The sequence below is a fragment of the Melozone crissalis genome, unplaced genomic scaffold (genome assembly GCF_028551555.1).
Source record: "Melozone crissalis strain CALT ecotype California unplaced genomic scaffold, PUWL_Pcris_2 ptg000005l_1, whole genome shotgun sequence".
In the NCBI taxonomy this organism is placed as follows: domain Eukaryota; kingdom Metazoa; phylum Chordata; class Aves; order Passeriformes; family Passerellidae; genus Melozone; species Melozone crissalis.
The window spans coordinates 40,109,813-40,129,948 of NW_026535783.1; the positions used below are offsets into that span (position 1 = coordinate 40,109,813).

At 38.8% G+C, this 20,136-nt stretch overlaps 1 protein-coding gene across 1 annotated transcript in view; it reads left to right on the forward strand.

Moving 5' to 3' along the window:
- MLLT3 (MLLT3 super elongation complex subunit) overlaps positions 1-20,136 on the forward strand; it is a 120,887-nt gene that overhangs the window by 58,634 nt on the left and 42,117 nt on the right. The window contains exons 4-5 of the mRNA XM_054287210.1: positions 3,923-4,066; positions 16,052-16,171. Of these exons, the coding sequence (XP_054143185.1) occupies positions 3,923-4,066; positions 16,052-16,171 (264 nt within the window). The remainder of the gene's footprint in view (positions 1-3,922; positions 4,067-16,051; positions 16,172-20,136) is intronic.

Consider the following 20,136-nt stretch of genomic DNA (forward strand, 5'->3'; position numbering starts at 1 on the left):
TCCTCAGAGCTGCTTCCCAGCAGATCAGCTCCCAGCCTGGGCTGGTGCCCGGGGTTCTTCCTCCCCAGGTGCAGGACCCTGCATTTGCCTTTGCTGAATTTCAGGCAGTTCTTCTGTGCCCCTCTCTCCACCCTCTGAAGGGCAGCAGGGCCCTCTGGGGTATCGGCCGCTGCTTCCAGCTCTGTGTCATCAGTGAACCCTCTGAGGGGGCACCTGCCCCTTCACCCAAGGCACTGATGGGGAAGTTAAATAATATTGCATCCAATATAGACTACTGGGGGAGAGTATTTAGTAGATAACTCTTTGAAATTAAAATTGCCTTATTGAAAAAGACAGGTATAATATAATTATTGAAAAGAATTACTAGCCCTGCTAAAGAGTAGACAGACTTAAACTAATACTTAAAGAGCCGCTTAAACTTGAGGAAATGACACCAGTCTTGATTATGTTGATTATACAATGAAGGAATTGTTCTATTTTAGTATTACATTGTACCATTTAGTGCTACAAATCTTTATAATTGGTTCAGGTTTTGATCTTTCAAAACAGTCTTTTTTTTAGTCTTGCATCCTTTGTCTGTTGAAAACTATTATTTTAGACTACATGTGAGTACTCATTATATTCAACGTTACCGGGCTCAAGCCAAATCTAGTGCCATTCTGCAAAACTTATGCTATTGTGATACCTCACATCCTTAGTAATTGCTGCACTTATTGTGAGTCTCTCACATAGCAAATACAGAGGTTTTCTTTAAATGTACATAACGGGGTCTGCATTACTAATAACTACCACAGATAAAAAGAACTGGATTTGTGTGAAATTAAAGAGCAAAATCTTGCAAAGTTTAATGCACACTACCTTAATATACAAACTTATTGAGGTTCCCTTTATATGTTGTGTGCCTTGGAGCTGTTATGGTACTTAACATGATTCAAAGATACCTGTGAGTTTATTTTATATTATCAAGATGCAGTTTGAAATTACTATTTTAATCAAGTCAAAATTATATCTTTACTGTGTTGAATGCTTCGTAAAAGACTAAAAGAGAAAGAAAATATAAATGCATTGGAAAAGACTTTTTCTGAAACCCTGATCGCCTAAAATTTCTTTTGGGGTTAGCTATGTGTGCCTTTAAGTGTGTATTCCAGTATTGTTTTATCTTTCACAGAAAGCTCTGTTAAGGTGTGAGGTGTGGGTAATTCTGTTCAGGCACTTTGGAAGTTTTAGGTTTTGAATAGGTAATTCTGACATGTTCCCTGTATCAATCTGTAAGAGCAGGTCTTGTTTTATCATGTTTGCTGTTAGAAATGAAACAGAATTGGCTCAGTGAGTTGATCAGACTTTATTGTATGCCTTTTAGCCCTTTTTCTATTAGGGAAACTTTTTTGATTCATTCAGAAAATCTAATGAAAATCAGCCGAGTCTCTTCATCCCACAGACAAAGTAGGTATGTTCATCCCACAGACAAAGTAGAAGACAGTGAGTCAATCATTGAGCATCTCTACAGAAAGCTTCCTGCCCAATATTTCTCTTTTTGTTTTCCACTAGACTTGTGGCTGCTTTTTCTGACTGTGGAGACAGAAAGTCTCTGGTGTTCCCCAGCAGAAGTTGTGGCTTAGACTGAGATCAAGAGGGCAGCAGTGATTACAACTTGCCTTACCCTCAAGCAACATATGGAATTAGGAAGTTTGCAAACATCCCTCACCCCTTGTTGGTCTCATGTAATACAACAAGCAATAGTTGGACTGTGAGTCAGTTAGTCTGTCACACAGCTGCAGCAGCATGCACTTCCCTGGGCTATGCAATGCAAAGGAAGAGTGGCACAAAAATTGAGCAGGCAAATTACTACTTTCTCCAGGCTCAGCTGTTCTTCCCCCATAAGCAGTTCACAGGTACTCCAATACAGAAAAGGAAGACATAGATAGAAGGAGGAAGAAGAGGCATACTGTCATCATGTATTAAAGGTAGACAGCTGCTGAATTTCTGATTCAGAAAATACCCTCATGGATAGAGAAAGGAGGGGTACAGGAAAGTACGTGGGCCACAAAGGATCCTGTTCCCAGGACTAAACAGAAATTGGTGGAAAATTTAATATATGTTTCGCCTTTATAGAAAAATATTCCAAGCTTTAAAGAGTTACAGAAATTACAACCAAGTCCTCCTCCCAAATTCAGCAACAGCAGGCTATGGTTGTTAGTCATTGAAACAAAGTCCTTAAAAATGCTTTTAGGTCAAAGACTCCTACTCTGGAAAATGCAGTTCATATGAGATAAGGCTCATAAACTGCAGCACATTCTGTCTCCCCCATTTTGAAATAATGGCAGTGCTGTGGTACTGATGATCATTTGTGTTGTAAGTCTGCTTTTTATTCACTGGTTATGTTCACCTGACTTTCCAGAAAATTGTTTGAAGACTACCGTTCATGAATTATTACAACTTGGCTTTTATGGCAAAGCTGCTGGTACCAATGTGTTGCCTATAGCAACATTGCTGTTTTCTAAGCAGATCAGGGAATAAATTGCTTCAGTTTTATCCTGCACAAAATCATGTAAATATTTCTAACAAGAAGTATCATCCATGTTTGCCTTTGAAAATGATGTCATTTATGATGTCATTTATTTCTATGAACTGTCAGAACTGTGAAAATAGTTCATCTAGGGGAACTGCTTTCTTTTATTTTCAGAAAGAACTTCAGGTCTCCTTTTATTGTTTCTGCTCTAAGTCTAGACATGGGACAGATTAGGATGTCTCTTGGCTAAATGTTTGAAACCTCTGAGTTAACTTTCAAAATAACTGAGATTTCTATGCTTTCTGTTCTTCCCATACTTGGAATCCTATCTCAAAATTCAGCCTGGTTAATGTGAATTTCTAAAGCATCTGTCACTGAACAGAATATGTATTTTAATTTCAGGCAGTGTTGGATATGTGCTAAGGTTTTGCTGTATCTCTTCCCTCATGGTTCCCTTTTTACCGAAACTTTCAAGTTGAATTTTTTTTTTATTTTTTCCCAAGGCTTGCTTTGGTGACTTCCATTGCACATCAGGACCTTTGGAAGAAGGGCTGCTTAATAGCATCTCAAAAAAGCGCTTAGTGCATATACAGCTTCTAGCAGGGATTGTGTAAATGTGTAACACAAAATGGACTTTGTTTGTAATACGAGATAGAAGATACTGAAGTCTGTTTGATGCAGCCACTTTCCTTTTTCAGCTGAGGCTTTCCCAGGGCACCTCTAGAGCGCTGGTAATTTCTCCTGAGAAAAATTTGCCTTTTATGTGTTTTCTCTTTCTATTTGGTGCAGGGAACATTCAATTTCATTTTTTCACTGCAATGGCAGAGAATTTTAATTGCTTGAAAGTTCTGATGAAACTTGAAATCTATCTGACCCCACTTGTTCAAGACAATGAAGTTTCTTTAAGAAATGAGCAGACCCTGTAACTAGGAGATCAAAGGTAGTTGGCTGCCACAGATTCATAATTCCCCCTTTCTATAACTTGTGAAGAAATCAATTGTTTGGCTGCAGTGGAGAAATTTGTGTTCAAAACTTACTCCACTATGTTCAGTACTCTCTAGGGCTCAGAAATGTCATTGTGTTTTTGAGTGAGTTACCTTGTGTCAGCTGAACCATGATACTTGCATATGTACCTATCTGTAGCATGGGCCAAACATGACTTAACAGTGTCAAGCAAGCCTTGTCAGGGTTTCATGAAATTCATGCATTTTACCTTGCGTTATCATGGGCTAATAGGAGCTTCTCTGATTTACTGTAGCTCAGCTGACATTTGGTAAATTCTGTGTGTGTCTGAGAACACAGAGAATGATTTAAAATTATTTAATGTTAATTGACAGTCTTTATGTAGCCTTTGTTTTCAACTTAGTTAGTTTTGGTGCTAGATGTTTCTATCTGGTTATTTTCAACCCTCAGGAAGAGCCTAAGAAAGTTCGATTTGACTATGACTTATTCCTGCACCTTGAAGGCCACCCACCTGTAAATCACCTCCGCTGTGAAAAGCTCACATTCAACAACCCGACAGAGGAATTCAGAAGAAAGCTGCTAAAGGCAGGAGGGGTGAGTCTTGCACCCATGTCAAAAGCCATCACAATAAAGATGTTGCTGCTTGTTGCTGGTGCATGATTAGTATAATGAGAAAGATTGACCTAACAGTGAAATTAAGTGAAGTGTTTTTGTGAATAATTTCATACACAAGCTTGGTATATGTCTTTAAGTGGAATGGGTAAACAAATGAGCATGTGCGTTCCTTAAAAACATCGTAGTGTGACGGAAGTAATAAGAAAAAAAAACATCTTTCTTTGAAAGAGGTTCTATAGTTCTCTATTAAGCAAAATAACTTTAGTAGTTATAAGGTAGAACAAGTCAAAACTCTTAACTATAAACAAACATTCTTAAATCTATGTAATATGTTGCACAGTCTGAATCAGAAAAATGTACTGACTTCTTTATTGTGTTGCCAGAATTAAGTGATGTGAAGAAGCCAAAAGGAAATTTGCCTATTTAGAGGGATGAGAGAGCCCAAAAGGCCAAACTTTTAGGTTTACACTTTGTCTGTGAAACTGTTCTGTGTTTCACACAATGACAGCGTAATTCATTCTGTCAGGGACAATGGGAGGCTCAAGCCATGAGGTCTGCTCAGGACTTGACCCCTCCTTTCTGGGTGTGAAACTCTCCCTGGGCTCGGCTCCGCTGCTATGCCCTCTTCATGGGGCCTCTCATGTGTCAGGCTGGGCTGCTGCCTCTTGCCTCCTTCCACACACCACTGTGAAGAGCCTGTGTCTCCTCTGTTCCCTCTGATCAGTGCCATGCTGATGGGAGGGAACAGAGGAGCTCAAGCCCTCCTTCGATGCCCCTGAAGCCATCCCTCCTTCCACCTGAGCCAGCCCTAGGCCTGTAGCTGCTTGTCACTGCAGTCTCCAGCCCCACGGTCTCAGTTACCTCCTCTTACCCCCACCATTTTGTTGGTGGTGTTTGTGTTAAGAGATCCAAACTGTGTGTAGATAGGATCTGACAAAAACCAAGCAGAGGATATAGTTCTGAGCCTCCCCTGGCTCCCAGGGCTGTGACCACTTCACAGGAATTGGGACATTGATAGCCATTGTTGCTGCCCAGGCACCTTGTTGCTGCCTGGGCCCTGGCTCAGCTCATAGCCCGCCCAGGCTGTGTTACTGCCCGAGCCTCCTGGCTGCAGGGCTCTGCCTTCTGGGGCACTTATTGCTATTGGGCGTTTTTCCTCTTTTTATTTCATGAGGCTGCTGTTGGCCTATTATCTTCCAGACTGCCTGGGTCCCTTCTGCAAGCCTTGCTTGCTGTGAAGTGTCAGACGCTTCACTTCCCAATTGACTGTTATTTGCAGACTGCATGGGTGTATTTTGCTTCCTTTACCAGTCACTGATAGAGATGTTGAGAAAGCCTTCATACTGTGAAATTTTAAGTGTTAATGCCAGTGCCTGTCTTTGCTTTGAACGAGCCTTAACAAAAGTGGGTAACCTTTTTTGGTACCTTTAGACAATAGTAGGTTCTGGGCTGGAGGTAAGAGGGAGCTAGTGTGAGAATCTTCAGTCTGCTGAAGAGAATCTTTGGAAACAAAGCAAAACCAAGTAGCATGTATAGTCTCAAAGACCCTATTGGCCTCCTGAAGAACAGAACTGTTACAACTGTAGTTACATTTACATAGAAGCATGTGCAGTGTTTTCTGTTTGCATTTATAAGGTGCAAGAGGCTTTTTAATGTTTTTGCAAATGAAACATTGAGATTGTATTCTGGAAAACTTAATGAGCCATTGCTTTAATATTTGTTAACAACAGACTGGATAAGATTGATAGGTTTGAAGCACAAGTGTAATAAATTTAAGTAATGCCATCAGAGAATTTGGAGTTGAGGAGTAATGGTTAAAAAAGTTAAAATAGGAAGCTTCCCTTTTATTGCTAGTTTTCTGAGCCTTTTAATTTTAGGTTTCTTGAGTTAACAAAAGCAAGAATGTTGCCTAAGTGTGAACAACAAAATGTGGCATGTTTTGATCCAATTCTTTCCCTGAATATAGGGAATGACCAGTATGGTCAGTCTTAAAATACATAGCTTCATTGCTTTTTGTCTTCTGGATTCTTCTGACTGCATAGTTTTTTCTTTTTCTCCATTCCCCCAATTTCATTTTAAGAAATGAATACCTTCTCATTAACCGATCAGTTTTCTGCATCCCTCTGTGGACTTTCTGACCTGGAAGTTTATCTGGTCAGCTTGGCAGAAATAATGTAATAGCATTCTGTCTGTCTGGTCCCTAAAAGTTTCTCTGAAGGGCTTACATCTACTGGTGTTGAAAAGCCCATTATGCTTTATGAAATACTGTAAACAGTATTTTTGAATACGTTTGAAACTTTTTTGAATCCTGTAGAAATCCTGAAAAGCTGACTTTCCCTTCGAATTGTGTAAGTTCAGTCTGTTGTGTGTTCTACAGACAGCATTAACTCATTTGTAATTTCCATGCTTTAGGCTGAGAAAAGCATTTACAGGGTAGTCAAGTATGAGATAGGTTTTGCACTTACAGATAAGTCCATACAATTAATACTTCTAGCTTGTGGCTACATTCAAGAAAAAAATAACAGTTACAGGTTGCTGAATTTTGATAGGCAAGGAGTCTGGCAAAATTAAGCTCATGTCCTTCAAAATGAATGAGATGCCATATTAATGTAAAACACTGAGTGGTAGCATTGAGTAAAATCCTTTAACATGGTGGACTTTTGCTTACATGCTTTTAAATAATGGTCTAAATTGCACCTTGATTTCTACGCACCTTGAAGCCCAGATCTGATTCCTTTTTGTCCGTTTTTACGTGGGCTGACTGATGTGAACTACAAAACATAATTATTTCTTATTTGCATAAACATACGCATATTACAAATAGTGTGTCCTTCTGGAGGGAGAGGTGTAGGCTCACCTGGTACCTGCGTGCTGCCATATTCAGTGTAGGCTTACCTCTGTGTTTGTCTTCTGCTGCAGATTCCTTGAATTATCTACTGGATGCTCCTAACTCCCCCTTTCTGTTACACATGTACCTTGTGGCCTCCCAAGTGTGAACTAGTCCAGGTTATTTGCTACAGCCACTGTTCTTCTATCTTTCAGGCTAAGAAAGTTTTGTTACCCTTCTCCATCCTTCCTGTCCAGCAAGGTCTGACTGGCTATCCTGTATCCTGTAGCTCACTGAGAGAGTAAGAGTAACACTGGGATACCATAAGTGATTAAAAAGTCAGAACTTGACTGCAGTACAGCTTTTCCACTGTCGCACTTGAGTTAGTCGAGAAGGACATTTAGGGTAGCACCAACCGTGTAGATTAGTTCTGTGGAATATTTGCATCTTAGCATTTTATTTGATATCAAGAGAATTGAAGCATACGTGTGCAGTCAGTCTATATTATTGGGAGTTCACCAACTTGCTGACTTCTTTTCCAAGACGTAGTTACATTTTCAGGCCTTAGAAGAAAGATTTGATTTGGCTTCAGAGATTCTCTCATCAGGAATGTAAATAAAAACCTTTGGTTCTGTCTTAGGCTATATCCAATTGGCAAAGTTTTCCACCTTCAAAGAAACAGTTTTTACACTGAACTTCACACAGCCCCTTGAAAAGATTTAGTTATGCTCAAATCCATCTCCACTATTCACTTGTTTTCAGTTGGCTTATTCTTGTAATTAAAAAAAGAAATAAAACGTTTTCAAAATTACACTGGACAAATTCAATGGAACCATACATTGCTTAGGTTCTATACCTTTGTGTATATATATGTTCTGAATGACATTCCTTTTACAAAGGTTTTCTGTGCAAATGATGCCAGTGAGAATTTTCTGTACCATTTACTCAGTACAGTGCCTCATCATCCGTAGCTACCAGGTATACATGTGTACCTATTTGGATTAGCAACCTGTTGCTTAAAATCCCCAAGGATACCCTGGATACATGTGACTGCTTTTAGTTGATCTGTGTCTTACCAAGCAAGTCATCAAGCTACTGGAAGTGAGAGAACTGTATGCATGCAGTCTCCTACACAGCTCATCCTCTAGGCACAGCATGAAATTACGCCTGAGCAGGTACAGTAGCATTAAAGTTCCGATCATGTAAACACCAATAAGTGTTGACCATTGTGTGGTCATTCCTTTCTAGATTTTTCAGTCACCTTTTGTGATCAGTTTCAGCCTTAAAATAGGAAGACCCCGATGAAAAAGAGTTGGCACAGGGATTGCTGCATATGGATTTCAGAAGAAAACCGACCCTGGGAAATGATAGTGATTGAGATAAACCTTCAAATTTGAAGTAGATTTTTGAATGCTGAACCCCATGGAAAATACAAATAGAGTCTGATTCCATTTATGTATTTTATATTGTCAGTAGCATTGGTTCTATTGCTTTTTTTAGCTTGCATGTTTTTCAATTGCAAGAAAAAATTGAAAATTACACCTAGTCTGTTCAGTGAGCTAGTAAAAATAAATTAATTTTGAAGATGCTGAATGATAGCTGCCTAGCATTGTAGAATTAAATTTTCCCACTGGAAGAAAATATTTGCTCCGGCATCACTTGTTTGAATAGGATGTTACAAATAACTTAATTTCAATTCTTGCAGGAAAAAGTAGTGAAAATATTTTCAGTCTACATTAAAATAGCAGTTTAATGCTGGCCTCTCTCTCACAGTTGCAAATGCATAAACAAAAATATTTGTATTGTTTTGCAAGTTTCATTGGAAGTTAAACATTTCTGCCTTTTTGGCAGGAGACTCAAAATTAGTTGCTTAATCCAGGAGTATCTAGACAAAGTTTAATAGCTGACTTTTCTTTCCTAAAGGAAAAGACTTTTCTCTGCCCCTTAGAGAGCAGTTATCACTGTGGGCAAACATAGTAAAATTCACTGCTTTATTACAAATGCAAAAGGCTGTTAATGGTTTGAGGTTTCATGCTTCGAGGATGCAAGAAGGTAGGTCACTTTTAGAGTAGAAATTTTTCTATTTAGCAACAGATGAGTCCTTTCTATAAAATTGTGGCTTTCTATAAAATTTGTAGGAAATGTAAATGCATGGCTTCTGTAATAAGACAGTTCTTTTCTTAAAGATAGTTAATCTTTTAATGAGTGAGAGACACAAAGACTTACTCTGAGAGGGATGCAATTTTTAGAGAAAATTATGAAGGTAAAAATGTAGGTTTTGCCAAAACCCACTGCATTCTGTTGTTTGAGTTTTTTTCATACCTTTGTGGTTTTATGATTTAATGTTTGAGAAATGTCTTTTCAGTCAGTTGAGATGTCTGCATAGTGCCAGTTTTAAAAACTATATTCATAATCCTTATAATGAAGATGAAATCGTGGGGATTTCCCTCTTTTCTCCATCCTCCCTATTTCCTGGAAAATTCCACTGTATCAGTTGGAATAGTTGGCTTCTACCCAGAACCAGCCTTAGGTATAATGCTGCTCTAGGGAAGTCATTATCTTTAATCTTGTGCTTTTTATATTTAAATAATTGAATTTTCTTGAACTACATATAACTTTACTTTCAAGCAAAGTAAAATTTTAAAATTTTAAAAAATATTTGTTTAATTATAAATTATAGTTGTTCAGAATGACTGTATTGTTTAGCTAATGATTTATATTTTGGAACTTCACCCTTAATGGGACTTGTATTACTGCTAGGTTTTTTCTTAGCAGTGTGTTATCCTCTGGAATTTTGAAATATAGGTCTGCATACCCATGTTACATAGCTCATGCTGGGGTCCATACTGTTTTTTCATCATCATGACTTTAGATATTAGTGTCACAGTGGTCATGTAAAATCATTACTACTTGCCCCCCATATTTCAGATGTACTCTAACATTAAAAGAAGTGATGTGTAGGAACCTGTTCGTCACTCTAAAATGATACAGAGTGTGGCAATCCAGAGCCAAAGAAGTCCAGTTGTCTGCTAGTGATGCATGATGAGTATAATTTGTGATGAATGCTGCAGAAATGTTGTAGTAATGGTTCATTTTTCCCAGAATTCTAACAGGTATCTTGTAGCTTTTACTGAAAATACTGTTGGAATTTTTCTGCAGCACACTGTGGTAAAGCTTGCTGCCTGTGTTGAATATGCTGTACGAAGGTGTTCTTTGATGGGCAGCTCAGTAAATGAAACTGCAACAGGTAGCTTGGTGTGGATCTGATTATTGCAGCTTTATTGATGGCCTCCTTTCATTCAGGAAAATGAAAAACTAAAAGACAAACAACAGATTTTTGATAGTGGCTCATTCACCTGCAGGAGCTCTAATGTGGATTAATAAGGAAATTGTGTTGGTCTGGACCTGTGCTAGCTCACACAGTTCCTGACTGAGTTAATATATATGGGTGGTGGTAGATCTGTGACTCCTATGTGTCAGGGTTGGCACAATCATAGAATAGTTTCAGTTGGAAGGAACATTTACAGGTTATCTAGTGGGCAGGGACATCTCCAACTAGATCATGCTGCTCAGAGCCCAATTGACCTGACCATCAATGTTCCCAGGGATAGGGTGTCCACTACATCTCAGTGCCATGTGTTCCAGTGGTCTACCACCCTCATTGTAAAAAATATCATTGTTATAGCTAGTCTAAATTTACCCTATTCAAGTTTCCAACTACTCTTCCTTGTCCTGTTGCAACAGACCCTGCTAAAAAGTTGTCCTCCAGTTCTCATGTAGTCCTCCTTTAGGTACTGAAAGGCTGCTATAAACTCTTCCCAGAGCTTCTCTTCTCCAAGCTGAGCAGCTCCAACTCTTTCAACCTGTCCTCATGTGAAGGGTGCTCTAACCATGTTGGTGTCCCTCCTCTGGACTCTCTCCATCAGTTCCATGTCCTTGCCGTGCTGGCACCCAGAGCTGATGCAGCCCTGCAGGTGGGGTCCCAGCAGAGCAGAGCAGAGGGGCAGAATCCCCTCCCTGGCCCTGCTGCCCACGCTGCTCTGGATGCAGCCCAGGACATGTTTGGCTCTCTGGGCTGGGAGTGCCCATGGCTGGGTCATGTCCAGCCTCTCATCCCCCAGCACCCCCAAATTCTTCTGGGCTGGGCTGCTTTCCATCTCCGTCTGTTCGTCCCACAGCCTAGACTGGTGCTAGAGGTTGCCCTGGCCCAGGTGCAGCACCTTGCAATTCTGTGCTTTTGTTGTAATGGGCAGTACAAGATCAGCTTTCCATGGAACATTTTAAGATTGTTCCACATTGCTCATGTTATAAGGACATGAAAAGCAAGGTTTTGTTTTGAAAATGAGTTTTTCTTGTTGGGTACCAGGTACTCCAAGTTGTCAAGCATGTATTGGTAGATAAATGTTGTCTCCAAATTGTCATTTTTTTCTTTTTTGTAAGGAAACTTCAGAATCAATTGTTAGTAGGTTTGGTACAAGCTATTATAATTCACTAGGTATTGCAATTTCATAATTTTCCCCAAATTGCTGGAAGAGGAATAGTGGAGGAGGGCTCCTAATTATATTACGGTAATCAATAGTGCACAGCTGTTTCCTGATCCATTCCTTTTTCAGAAGTGCATGGAACGACTTTAATTAAATGCATGGCATTTTTTCTTTCCATAGCATTCAGTTGTCTTGAGTAGCAGATTGGAACATCCTTAGAAAAACCCCGAGAGAAACTTTGTACGAGGTCAGATATTGTTAGGAAAAAGGAGAATGGCTTCAAACTGAAAGAGAGTTAGATATTAGGAAGAATTTTTTTACTGTGGGGGTGGGGAGGCACTGGAACAAGTTGCCCAGATAAGTTGTGGATGCCCCATTCCTTGGAGTCTGGATGGCAGCGTGAGTAACCTGATGTGTCCCTGCCCACATCATGGGGATTGGAACAAGATAATCTTTAATGTCCCTCCCAACCCAAACCATTCTATGCTTCTAAGATGCCAACAACTCAGATATTATGGATACTGGTCACTTCAGGTTTATTATTCCTACCCTGTAGTGTGAATATCAGTGGATCTCCTCTATGCACTGGTTTTGGGTAAAAAGTAGGTTTTCTTTTGCCCTGGCAAAGTTGTTTTTCATTTAAAGCAACTGGTAGACAAAGGTTTTAAATGCAAGCTCAATAGCTGAAGGATAGTGAAGTGAGTTTTTGGTGAACTAGAGGCAAGATATCAGTACCAGCAGAGCAGTTAGATTGCGGTGAGAGGGATTAGCAGCCCCCCTTGAGGAAGTTGTGGAATGCAGTGGAGTCATCCCTCAACCTTCTGTTCTCAAAGCTGAACAAGTCAAGTGATGTCAGCTGCCTTTCACTGCACTGGTTGGCCTCTTGTCCTTGTGCTGAGGTGCCACAGCTGCATGCAGGACTCAAGGTGAGGCCACACCAGTGCAGAGTAGAGTGGGACAATCACCTCCCTTGACATGTTTCTCTATGCAGCCTATTCTGCTGTTCCTGTGTTATTTGTACCCTGGTATTAAACAGTTCTCCTTGGCCATCTTTCGAGTGCTTATCCAGTGCCAAGTATCCTAAAGCACACTTTTTAAAAACACTTAAAATATTTGTGAACAAGCTCAACTAATGCCCTACTTTTACACAGTGTATTTCTGTCACCATTTGCCCCAAGAAAGGCAAGCTTTGAGATTAGCTAGATCTCTGCTCTATTAAATAAAGTCAAGCCACATCTTTGAGGGAACAGCAGTACTGTAACTAGAACTTCATTTTTTGCATATCGGTGAATTCAGAGTGTGGTTATATGGTGTTTAAACTGACTTAATGACTGCTGTAGTCTCACCTTGCTTCATTGACACCAGTCAATGTCTTGTTCCACCGGTCTGGCTGATTCCACTTAGCTGTTGACTTTAGAGGAGACCAAGAAGAATTAGTCATGTTCCTGGTTTTTGCCACTCAGGCGATTCATTGTCAGTCCAGCCAAGTACCAGCTGCTGGTGTCCTTTGCTGCCTGGCTGAAGCATGGGCTACAGTCTCCCTTCTCTTGAGCTGTATCTCTAGGCAGGTGTAAGACAGCAGGGTAATTGCAATGCAGGAGGGAGGAAAAAAGTTTAGAAAGTGCATATAAGCTGTGCTGGAGAGTTATTGCTATACTATCAGTGAGCTTGCATTCTTGCTGCAGTAGTGTCTTGCTGTGGTATGCTCATTCCCACCTTTTCCAGTTTTGGTGGAAAAGGTGGGAATGAGTACATATATATTCCCACAGTCAAGCAGTGTGTGTTGCCAGTGTGGTAGAAGCAGTGTGAAAATGGGGGCTTACTCTGAAAGCTGTCAGAAGTACATGTGCCAGCCTGTAATTCTGTGTTTGACTAATGCCTGGACAAAGGGCAGCTACCCACTGCAGAAATTGCTGTAATTCTTTCAGCTGAGGTCTTCCAGTAAACTTCAACTGGATGTATAGTTGTCACTTCCCTAAATTTAGCCAAAATGGAAATGCATATTAATTCAAAAAGGTGTTGGTAATATAGGGGCTTTCTACATAGATGATATTGACAAAGAAAACTAACATATTGGATGTTATTTAGCACTAATATAAATGTCTTTCTTTGAGAGGTCGAAGTAATTTATTTTTAAATCTTTAGTGTTATAATGCATTTAAGGAGGAGCATATACTTCTGTCAGAAATCTGTTTGGAAGAGAAATGTGCATTTTTTTATCATAGGGGCCAAAGAGTTAATTTTACATGAGACTTTTTGGTCTCTTCTCATCTTTTTGTCAGCTTTAAAGATGGTATAGTCTGTAGTCTGTCTTAACTGAGTGCATTGTTAATCACATGAAAATTTTGAATTTACAGTTCCTATTTTTTATAGGGCTTCAATACACTGCAGGATTCAATACATTGAAATTTTTAGGGTTCATAGTTTGCTATGTCCAGATTTTACTTTCTAAAACCACTACAGGAATTATTTTCTCCTGTATGTAACTAGATTTGCCAAATCAAACCTCACATGGTATTAATACTGTTCATCCCACCCCTCTAAATCTTTCTGTAGACTGTCATCCTGTTTTTAAATAGTCTGTAATATGGAGACTGTTAATGGTCCAAACACTTGCCAGAAACTGAGATATCTTAGAAGTCCATGCACTTTGAAAAAAAAGTCAGCTTTCTAAGAATGCCTGTGTACAATCATGAATATGTGAATATTTCTAAACTGAAATGTTTCTGAATTTTAAAAAGAAAATTTATGCAGTGGTTAAACCTCAGTGAGTTTGTTTCAGTGGATCAGACTTCTATGCTTCAGGGAGAAAATGGCAGCTTCAAACATGAGGAGAAAGAATTTCTGCAGAGTTTTTGTTTCTTTGATTTTAATTTCAGGGCAAACCCTTATTCTCCTGACTAAATTTTTCTTCTGCATGGATATGCATCTTTTTATCATATGAATGTATGAACAAAACTATTTTGGGCAATAAAATATCTACTTAAACTCTGTAATTAATAAGTAACTTTGCTTTTTTGGAATGACTTTGATTTTATGCAAATGATATATTCTATTAAATTTGTGGCTTTAAAAAATACTGCAGAGTTTACTTAAAAAAAGTTTATTTAACACCCATTTGACATCCTCTGTGAGAGAAAGTAATGCTAAATATATGCATTTTTTCTACATGTTGCCCAGGTTTATGGTATGCACTTGGCTATAGATTTTCCTACTGGCTAATTGTTCTTTTTTAGCTTGTGCCTTCTCTTACATTCAGTTGAGTTTAATGCAACCGAAGACCTTGGCAAATAGAGATAAAAAGGTACTTCTCCTGCTAAAGGATCACTTATTGTGATTCACAATAACTAATTACAATCAAAAGTGCCGTGTTTTCAAGAAGAATGTCGTTGCTTTTGGACAGATGAGTTTTCAGAGCTTTGGCTTTTGGCAGACTCTGGTTCAGAACAGCTTAATTGCCTTCCTCCTCTGCCTTTGGCATCTAGCTACAGTGTTGAAAACAGGCTGATAAAAAAAAAATTACCTTACATGTCTCTTAATATTCCCCAAGCTACCATGTCTCTTTGGAGCAAAGTGGTCTGCAACAAGATTCATTTTGAGTGGTGTTTAAATAATTTTTTTTTAATTGAAAGCCTATCTTCAGGAACCTGTAGGCAATAAAAGGTCATCCTGACTTGGAGAGGTAACATTGGAATATACATATCTGTGTCCTTGATTTCCCAGTATTTCTAATGTAATGTGTATGAGGCATGTGATGGGCCAGCTCATTCCTGTCCCTTGAGTCAGAGGATGTTTTGGTCATCTGAAGAGGCAAGGATAACCACATAGGAAATCCACAAAACCAGTGTCACTTTGTGCCTGGGAACCTTCGGGAAGAGAGACATGTTTCCTTGCAGGTATAGAGCTCTGCATCTTTCCAGCTTTGCAGGGCTTGTCAGACAGGTAAGCTGTCTCTAGCATTTGGAGCCTTGAAACAATAGATAAATGAATGGCTGTGGTAGGAATCATAAAATCCAGACACAGCAGCACTGTAGCAGAAGACAGGATCTTAACTGGGTTTCCCAGAGATGGACGGAATAATCTTTACATGTCAGGCAACTTCTCAGTAATAGCTGATTTACTTGTGCTTTCTGGAAATGATCTGTCTGTACTGAAGTCTTCAAAATCAAGAAAGGGAGCTAGACCCTCTTAACAGCAAACTGTGTGCTTGCTTACCAGCCACACATTTTTCTATACTCTAGATAACACAGAAGCCTGAAGTTAGAAGCTGAAATTAAAGACATACTGCTTTTAGTTTAAAACGGCAGTCTGTTTTTACAGTGTATCTTTGTGGTGCGTTAACCTTGGCGAAGATGCTTGGTCACTCACTCTGCCTCTGCCTCTCAGGGAAGGGAGAGAGGATAGGCTGGAAGGCTCATGGGTCAGTATGCAGGCAGGGAGATTGCTTATCAGTTAATATAATGGGAAAAAACAGACTCTTTTTGGGGAAAATGAATTATTATCAGTGTGATTTCATTAAACTACCCCCTCTTGAGAAGAAACATGGATATTGTTTGTTGGACCTTTATTCTCCTATCAGTGTGATTTGCTAGGCAGGTGAAACTCTGCTCTTGTTGGTAATGTTTTACTGACATGCTTTCCCTCTTACAACAGATGATGGTAATGTCAGATGGCACATCGTTTTCTTCAGGGCAGAGCCTTCATCTCCCCAGCCTTCCCAGTAACTCTCTGTCTTTTTCTGAAGTGAAGAAGAAATCATCTCATGGGCCAAAGGTGAGACCTATTTCGCTAGAAGATAGTTGAGCCAAAAGTGCTTTTCCCAGTAATTAAATTAATTTTAAAAAATTCTACGTGTTTTTTGCAATGTTTTAATTGCTAGGCTAATGATAGCAAGTCTTGACATTTCTTTACTCAGGATGGCTGTGAGAACAGGTGCTGGTGACAGTTCTCTTGTTTTATTACTTGTACAGTTGTTTTCCTCCTGTTCCAGATGGAGTTGCAGTGGTATCTTGTAGTGTTAGAAGATTACAGTGATGGAAGTGTGATCTATGGAAATGTAAAGAATGTGAGATAATACTATAATAATAATTTCATTTATTAAGCATTTTTCAGGATACTTGTGTAGACTTGAAGCTTTGTACTTTAGGATTTTTAGTTTTGTTTAAATTTAGGAGGTTAATTCTTTCCTAGATGTTTCAAAGAAAGCAATGTGTCATTGGTCTCTAGGACATCAAATTTTGAATCCCCAACTTCAAATGTAAAAAGGTATAGTCCAAGGAGCCTCTTGAGTAATACAATTGAACCTTTCTGAAATAGCAGATAATTCTTGACAAACTGAACTAATCATATGGGAAGATAAAGGAACATGTTGTTGTTTATTCACGTAAGAAATGCAATGCAAGCCTTTTCTCCATTCTGTTAAATTGTTTAGCTTTTCATTCTCTTTTGTAGAATCTTGTAGATTTGAAGTATGTCACTTGATCTTGCAGTGCTTCTGCTTAAAGGGGCACTACGCATTTTTATTAATAACTTTCATGTTCTCTCTCTGTGCCGAATCTTGCCAGAATTGTCAGGTAATGAATTAAGGGTATGCCTAAGAAAAGCTGGTAGGGATACTTAATAAGCAAGAGCAGGCAAAAAATGTTCTTTGACATGTCTCTTTCTGGTGTGCATTGTACATCAGTGCCTCACCATCTCTAATGCAGGTGGTCTTGCAACGTTTAAAAAATATATGGAAGGGTGGTTATTTTCCTAATGAGATGCTGAGGTATAATCTGAGGATTAAACACAAGGTGCTGATTTTGGGATGCTGAAATGAGTGCATAATGCCTCAAAGGAAAGAAGCTGGGTACACCTGGTGCTGAAGCAAGGTGCTGCTGGTTACACTAGGATGTATCTCCATCTGACTGGATCCCAAACATGAGACATGAGTTACTCTGACACTTGACCGTCTCTAATAGGATTCGTGAGATGTTGGTTGGTAGGTCTCTAGAGTTCATTTTCCAATCACTTCTAAAGAGTATATATATATATATAATGTTGATTTTATATATATATATATATATATATATATATATATATATATATATATATATATATATATATATATATAGTGTTGATTCACTCATGCCTTGCTTTCCATGCCAAAGTAGGTGTGCTGAGGCTTGGGTTAATAAGCAACCCTAACACCTCTAGAAGGACTTCAGGGCAGTAGTGACATGATACTGAGTTGTGTACTGCCTAGTAACTGCCTAGTAACTGTGTGGTAAGTCTTGAATCTCAGTTTTTTGTGAGCAAGTGTAAACCTGGGAAGTAATTTTCCAGACTGTATTTAGTGAACTTCAGTCTGATATGGAAAATCAGCAAGTGTGGAATGTGATGGAGTGAACGAGGGTGAAATGTGTATTTGCTGCACTCATCCATGTTGCTTGAAATCTTTCATTTTTTTCCTGAAGCAACTCAAACATCTGCAGAGAGTTTGGCCCATACCATGCAGCTATGTGAGTCTAACCTGAGGAGGTTAGTCATGCATCACATTTCAGGATTCCATCCCTAGAATTTTTAATAGTGGCAAGAGGTCTTTTATCAATACACTGGTTTTTGTCAGTCCATGTGGATATTTGATTTTTCGTCTCCCCCCAGCAGTCATTGCTTTACCCTGTCCAACTTAGAACACACACTTATGAGCAGTTGTCCTTTTATCTCATAAATATCTGCCTTGCTGAGAATTATAAGCTATTATTGAGAAATGGAAACACAAGATAACCTTGGTTTTAGTGTAACATTAAAGTCTGGGCTTTTTGTTACAAGTTCTTGGAGCTGAAAAGCCTTGAATTTTGGTCTTTAGTGTTTTTGTTCTGGTTGGAATGTAGGAAAGTTCCAGCCAATGTATGAATAGATTTTTGGTTTTGTCATTTGGAGTAACTCCAGTGATGGAACAACTTCAATGTCCAGATTTCATTTAAATATGCCTCTACAATAAGAGCTGCAGGAAAGTCTTGATAGTTCTTGGGCACAAGTTGCTTGTCCCAGATGCCAAAGTGTTCTCCAGATGTCTGCAGTGGGTGACTTCGGGATTTTTCTGCTACAGCAATAGGCCTTTGATGTGCTCTGTCTAGTTTTGGTTTGTTTTGTCTGCGAATACCACAGTTAACTTTGAGGTCAGTTTTAAACTTTGAGTGTGGAAAAAACAGAACCTTATGCTTATCTGTTTGCCACTGCAAAGTACCATATAAACTGTGTGGTTAGATAAGAATTCAAGTAACAATAATAAAACCAGTGCAACAAAATGTTATTCTTGGTTTAGCATTCACTTATGAAAAATACAATACAGTATTTTTTGTAAGTAAGAAACAACTGTCATTTTGCCTTCTGTCTCATTCTCTTCTGAAATATGTATTAAATAGAGATGTTTGTATCTCTGAAGTGATTTTTTTTTTCATTTAATTTAATGGAAATAGTATTAGTGAGCACCCGTATTTTAGTTCCAAAACAAAGCCTTAATCTTGGAAGTACAGATGTCAGGCAGAAATGTATGAAAACTTCATACATTTCTTCATAATGTAAGAATACCTGCAGGCTGGCTACAGATATTTGTACACAGATATTAAATCAGTGCTATTGCTATGCCTGTTTATATTATATTAATATTACATGCACAGAATAGAGAAGCAGTTTGGTTAGGTTTTTCAGGGGAATGATTATATCTTTTGCAAAGACCTATAGTATCAACTGGAGAGAAATGAGATTTATTTTATAAGCAAAGAAAACAAAAGCTGTTATTCCTGTGTGTCATCAGAAAAAACATAAATTGTTTTATGCTCCCCCAGTTAGCCTTCGCTGTTAAACCAGTGAGCTTTGTAATTCTCCATCTGCTTCTGATACTTCTGATGTCATTGATCATAACAGTTTGGTGGGCTGGGTTTTTGTGGGAAGCAGGTAAAATCATCTTCTACCCTAGAGTAATTTTGGAGGCTCTCAAAATGTTGTGCTTTTCTTTCTTGTTTTTTTTTTGTCCCCTGCCCCCAAATCAGCTAGTATTTCTATTCAGTAATAAACAAGTTTGTATTCAACAGAAATCTGAATTTGCTTGATGAAGGAATTACTTTTAGATATCTTTCTCCTCTTTTCCTCTTTAGAGCAACAGGCATATTTTAGTCTAATTGTAGTCCACTGGCTTATTATGAACACATTAGTTCAATAGGCATAATATTTTTAATTAGAAATGAAAATAATGCACATTTTTATGATCACTAGTACTAAATTTGCAGTCTAAACTCAGAGTACAGTAGACAAGCCTATGCCAATGTGCTCAGTTTATTGACTTCATAAAATATCATGAACTGCCCCTGCTCCGCTGCTTCCCCCACCCCTCCCCAGTGTTCTATTTCTTAGTTAGGTAATTAACATCTGTCAGCAGCTGAGATTTGCAGTGGTTTCCAGAAGTAACTGCTTATTCAATCTCACATTGAAACAAATTGGGAATTCCATTTTGTGGTGTGAAGTCAACACCCAGGTCTGTAACATACACAGCTCAGCATAATTTTTTGCCCTGTAGCTACAGAAGTGTTTTAATCTGCAAATATGTTATTTGTTGAGTAGCTATCACAGTGTGTTTGTGTCTCTCAGATTTACAGGACAATGTGCTCTGTGATTTTAACTTAATTTTGTGCGCTTGTTAAGAAACACAAAAACACAACAAACAGTTGGTTGCCGTTGCCCAGATTAGTCTATAAAGT